The sequence below is a fragment of the Morone saxatilis genome, unplaced genomic scaffold (assembly GCF_004916995.1).
Source record: "Morone saxatilis isolate NCDOM2014 unplaced genomic scaffold, NCSU_SB_2.0 Contig1, whole genome shotgun sequence".
NCBI lineage: Eukaryota > Metazoa > Chordata > Actinopteri > Moronidae > Morone > Morone saxatilis.
This window is the reverse complement of record NW_023339651.1, coordinates 17,587,953-17,593,425: the sequence shown is the minus strand read 5'-3', so window position 1 is coordinate 17,593,425 and position 5,473 is coordinate 17,587,953. Positions and strand designations below refer to the sequence as shown.

At 45.7% G+C, this 5,473-nt stretch overlaps 1 protein-coding gene across 1 annotated transcript; it reads right to left on the bottom strand.

Annotated features, from left to right (window-relative positions):
• Positions 1-1,367: 1,367 nt before the first annotated feature.
• LOC118332981 (urotensin-2 receptor) lies at positions 1,368-2,456 on the bottom strand. Its single transcript, XM_035668451.1, has one exon. It carries the CDS (start codon positions 2,454-2,456, stop codon positions 1,368-1,370), a length of 1,089 nt encoding a protein of 362 aa, XP_035524344.1.
• Between the last annotated feature and the right edge of the window lie 3,017 nt (positions 2,457-5,473).

Genomic DNA, 5,473 nt, shown 5'->3' with positions numbered 1-5,473 from the left:
AGAATGGTCCTGCCTCATTAGAGGAGCTTTATTATTTTAGTTTGTATTATGCTTTCATGATGCTTCATTTAGGAAGTGTTTTGGGAGCACAATGGCCTATATTTCAGACTTTACAGAGCAGAGAGGACAGGAAGTGCAGGGAAGGATCGATAGGGAATGACATGCAACAAAGGTCCCCGGCCAAACTCAAACCCCTGGGCCATATTTTTATGATGCATATTCCTAATAAAGTTGTGTTTAATAAAACAAACACAAATTACATATTTCTCCAGCTTAGGTGTATGGTTTAATGGGCGGCAGGGTATATACACATTGCACAAAGGGCAGTCAGACCAGATCGATGCTACTATAGGGGGCCCTGGGACATAATGAATTTAGTTTGTGATCATTTAAAGGTCCAGTGTGTAGGATTTAGAAGCATCTAGTTGCAGATTGCAACTCACTCGCTTCACCTTCCCTTTTCCAGTTTGGTTTGTCCCCCCTGTACTGGGCTACTGTAGAAACATGGAGGTTCATCACAGTGGCCTCCGTGGCAACCCACGGCATCTATAGATAAAAATGTCTCATTCTAATGTAACAAAGGTAACGATTCTTATTTTTAGATGATTATACACTAATGAATTCCTGCTAATATATCCTCCTAAATGTTACATACTGGACTTTTAATTAAACACAAATTTGTTAAAAGAACATGGACCATGAATATTACACTATATTACATGTCCCCTCTTTAAGAGCCACCTACGGCCATTTACCGGTTACGTTTCAAATTATGCTTTAGGGGTGCATATTACCAAATCAAAGCACTGCAAAATAATATCCACACAGATAACCTGGTGCTGTCTGGTCACCTACTTTGTCTGGTAATAGTTGCTAATCCAGCCTTGGCAGTAGTTGGTGGGATCATTAAGGGCCCAACAAAACTTTTTTTTACCCCAGACTCATGTTCATGTTTATGTTAACAGAACTTAAATGACTTTCCACTAACTATTTTATCTTAACTGGGTTGGCTGCTCCATTGTTGTATTTGTTGTATTTCATATAAAAGCCCAAACTTACTGTAACCACAGTGGAATCAGTTCCTCCTCTGAGGGTGAGGAGGTGAAAGAGTGCAGCAGAGAGAGGAGTCGGGCTCAGTGGGATTTAGGGGTCGAAAACGGCCAAACATGGATGGAATAAATGGGTTTCCTCTGACTAGAAACGATTATATTGCTTGAAAATAATCCACACAGAAAAATGTATGGTGAGAAAGTATTAAGTCTGTGACTTTAGTCAGCAGTGCGCAATGGCCTGTGCGTAATGGAGAGGTCATCACCTACCTATTGCGGTTCCAAAAGCTTTCTCTTCTCTTCCACGTGACTCAGAAGTCACTTCAGTGTCCCCATGACCAGCGTCTCGGAGTTGAACTCAAACTGGTTGCTGGAGGACGCAGACTTCCCCCACGAGTAGAGGCTGGGCGGCCGCTGCTTAAACGACGACGTGTACCTGTAGAAGCTCCTGTGCCTGTTCTTCAGGTACTCCCTGTAGTTCTTGGTGAGGAGCGTGTAGAGGAAAGGGTTAATGCAGCTGTTGCTGTACGTGAGGCTGGCCACCAGGTAGTTGATGCAGGTGTGCGTCTGCGAGGCCAGGCTCAGGGGCTTGTTGTGGTACAGAGGCAGCAGCTGCCAGATCCAGAACGGCAGGAAGCACGCCCAGAACACCAGCACGATGGTGAAGATCATGATCAGCACTTTCTGTTTTGGTGACCGCTTGCCGCCCCTGCTGATCACAGAGTTGCGCTGGGACTCCAAATAAGTGCGGGCTAACTTGACGTACAGGTAACCGATAATGAGCCCCGGAGCCATGATGCTGGTGCCAAACAGGACAGTCACATACACTTTATAAGCCAGGGGTGCCCAGGTGGGTGCGCACATCCTCTTTACGCCCCCATCGGGCGTGTTCTTAGTGGTCTGGGCGACCATTATCATCATGGGCACGGTGAGAACCAGAGAAAGCAGCCAGACCCCCCACGCCAGAGCTTTGCGGTAACTCTTGGAGCGTCTCACCGTGTCCAGCGGCTTGGTGACGGCCAGATAGCGCTCCGTGCACATGACGGTGAGGGTGAAGATGCTGGCGTGCATGGTGAGGAGGTCCAGGCTGAGCAGGATGCGGCAGCCCACGTCCCCGAAGTACCAGTCCTTTAGGAAGTAGGTGGACACCACGAAGGGGATGGTGGAGAGGTAGAGCAGATCCGCCAGAGCCAGGTTGATGATGGAGATGTACATGGAAGTGGCGAAGCGGATCGAGTGACACATCACCACCAGGGTGTACACATTCCCCGACACTCCGATGATGTAGACCACGGAGAGAAGCGTCCCGAAAGTGGAGGTGATGACGAGTTCATGGTCCACAGTCCCGGAGCCGCCGCCACCGACCCGCGGCGGACTCGTGTTTAAATTGGTAGAATTGTTATTCATCGCTCGCCCCGGTGCTCTCCTCTCTGCTGGTGGTTGTGTCGCTGCGCGCCCTCGGACAGCGTTGGAGAAGTTTGGGAAGATGCGCACCGGCACAGGTTGTGTCTCGCTTATCCGCCTCGCGCCCGCTGCCTGCTGCTCTTTGCTCCTGACGTCACCACTGTAACATCACCCTGAGGATCCTATATCAAAAATGTGTATGATACTCACCCGTCTCGTAGGTGCGACTGTAAACACCGTTCAGCTCCCTTTAAACGGAAGAAATGTGAGTGTGGGGAGAGAAGAGGAGAGGATGCTTTCTGGGACACTGAGAGGTGTGATTATGTAAAAATTACTAATTCAAATGTTTCATTAAAAGTTTGGTAAGCACTGAGTGTGCACCTGATGCCACAGCTGGCTATTCCAATTATCTGGGGACATGTTAGTTAACGCCACTAGAGCCAATTTTGCGCACACACCGGGCTGCATTATTATTTTAAAAATCGCTTTTATATCTTCCAATTAATCTTCAGTGTCGGTGCCATTTCCAAATGAGACTTCAAGCATGGATAATTAATCTGAACTGCCCACATGTGCACACGCATTATATTATACACTGGAGGTTCTGATTCAGTACCAGATAACCAATTATTATCCTTTTTTGTGCACACTGGCCGGCCTGTACCTCAATATTATGACATTAAGTGACTGTCATAGGGTGCCCAGTTAGCGTAGTGGGTAGAGACCCATGTACCGAGGCTTAGTCCTTGCTGCAGCGGCCCAGGGTTCGAGTCCGGCCTGTGGCCCTTTGCTGCGTGCATCCCTCTCTGCACCGCCCCTTTCGTGTCTCTCTCCAGCTGTCACTCATCATAAGGCGCAATAAAGCCCCCAAAAATATTAAATAAAAGTAACATGTCATAGAGTTATGGCAGAAAGGTTCAACTTTTACGATGTTATTAAAAAATAATGAATATTTGATGGCAGAGATCTTGGGAAATGTCAGCTGAATAATTTAAGCTAAGTTGGGAGGGACAGAAATGTCCCCAGTTAGTGCGTGTTCAGTTTGGATGTCACTCATTGGTGGCCAGGCTCAGGAAAGTCAGCACTCAATAAGGCTGTCTGGCTTTGTGCCAGGCCAGATGTCACTTGTCATTGTATTTTTCAAGGACAAGACTGGTTTGTGTAAGAAGTAAAGAACACTATTTTCTGCAATTTTGCCCAGAAGAGTCGCTTATTATTCTTGCCCAATCAATAAATTTTGTCTTCTCGCCTCTCCCTTAAGGACGATGACCGGAAAACCGGAAATTAGTGTTTGAGCCACTTTGGTCCCCTGGCCTCAGGAGTAAATGGGTCCGCCTTTACCTTGGGGTTGAATGGGTCATAGAAAAGAAGTCTGTAGGTCTACCAACCTTGGGGTAATGTTCATCGTCCTATAATACTCTCTCCGCACAGTAACCAAACCTCTAATCATCCTTTTCTCTCGAATTCTGCAACGCTTCTCTCTTCCTTGTGTGTTCTTAAAGAAGGGGGTCTAACAAGTGTAATAAAGACCGAAGAATAAAGAAGGGTAATGGTTCATTATACCTCAACCTTAATCTATATAAAGTGCTCCAGTTAAAACAATAAACTATTCATCACGTTCGCTCATATACCCAACATATATCAATCATATCTAACATACACTAGTAAACCCATCACCAAGCCCTGTATGCACAACATGTTAAACAAACATACTCCTGCACTTTGCAAACACACTCATCAAAAACTATCAACTGCAGATCTTCCCATAATCTACACGAAATTTTAGAGTTGGAATGATAACATGCCGACTGTGGTGATCACGCATTCCGTATACCAGGTTAGTCTCCGCCTCTCACTTCGGTTTATTGCATAATATACGATTCAACAAACCACATCAACCATAAATACGTCAGCAGGTCATAAATATCCATCCATGAACGAAATATTGCCTGGAAAAGGAAAACGGTTATATATAAATCATAAACTTTTTTTTGTTTCCCAATCCGAAAAACTCCAATGTAGGAGCCTCACCTGCCATTAGCAAACAAAAATTTTTGCACCAGATATAGGAACCAGGAGAGCCTAAAAAGGAACCCTGCAGTATCCTCTAAAAACTAAGCACGCAATGGCCACAGAAGCGTTACACAACGCTCTTTTTAAGTATTTCCTAACTAGAACAGACATTACAAACCCCGCCAACAGGTACTCACTACACAAATAAACTTAAATGAATACAAGAATGCCGTTATCAGAAATTCTTGCACCCCTCTTGTCCTACACCTGCATGAATGGTATACTTTTCAATAGCCAGAAATCCATAGCCCCCCCGCTATAAATCACACTTTCACCAGACATGCCTCCAAAGCCTAGATCGCTCAAGAACTCCTCCACATGCACAGGGTGATTGATTCCGCGAGACAGAAACACTAACAACCCCACAAATAACCCACATAGATCAACCACATCCCATCCTACAGAAACGCTCAAAGATGACGAAATGGGGCGAAAAAACGCCATCTCTCTGTGACGGAGTGTGTCGTGTCTGTGGCAGCATGTCACAGTTTTAGTTTACAGCTTCAGGCAGGCTATGAGCGCGTCTGTATGCTAGGCATATTAGCTTTGTTATGTTTCACCTCTTAGCTCGGGGTCATGTTGACTCTACACGCGCGACCAGTTGTTGTTGTTTTAGATGTAGAGAAGATAGCTCACGTTAACAACTGGTAGCGCTTAACCCACGATAGTTCAAGCTCTGTTGGTCGTGCTAAAGCGCTCTCTCCCTCAAAAACCAGACCACTCCAAACGCGTAGACCTCATCATGTCGCAGTTGTCACCTCTCCATCCTCTCGCAATATGAAACCGAACACACACATACGCCAACACACAAACGTGTCACACTGTCTATCATACTACGAAATGACGAGCTATCTACTGTGTCTCGACATGCATCATATACCTAGAAAACACGAGATACAAATAATGACCATTTTCACGCATATGATTGATCAAATTTTAGTACGGAC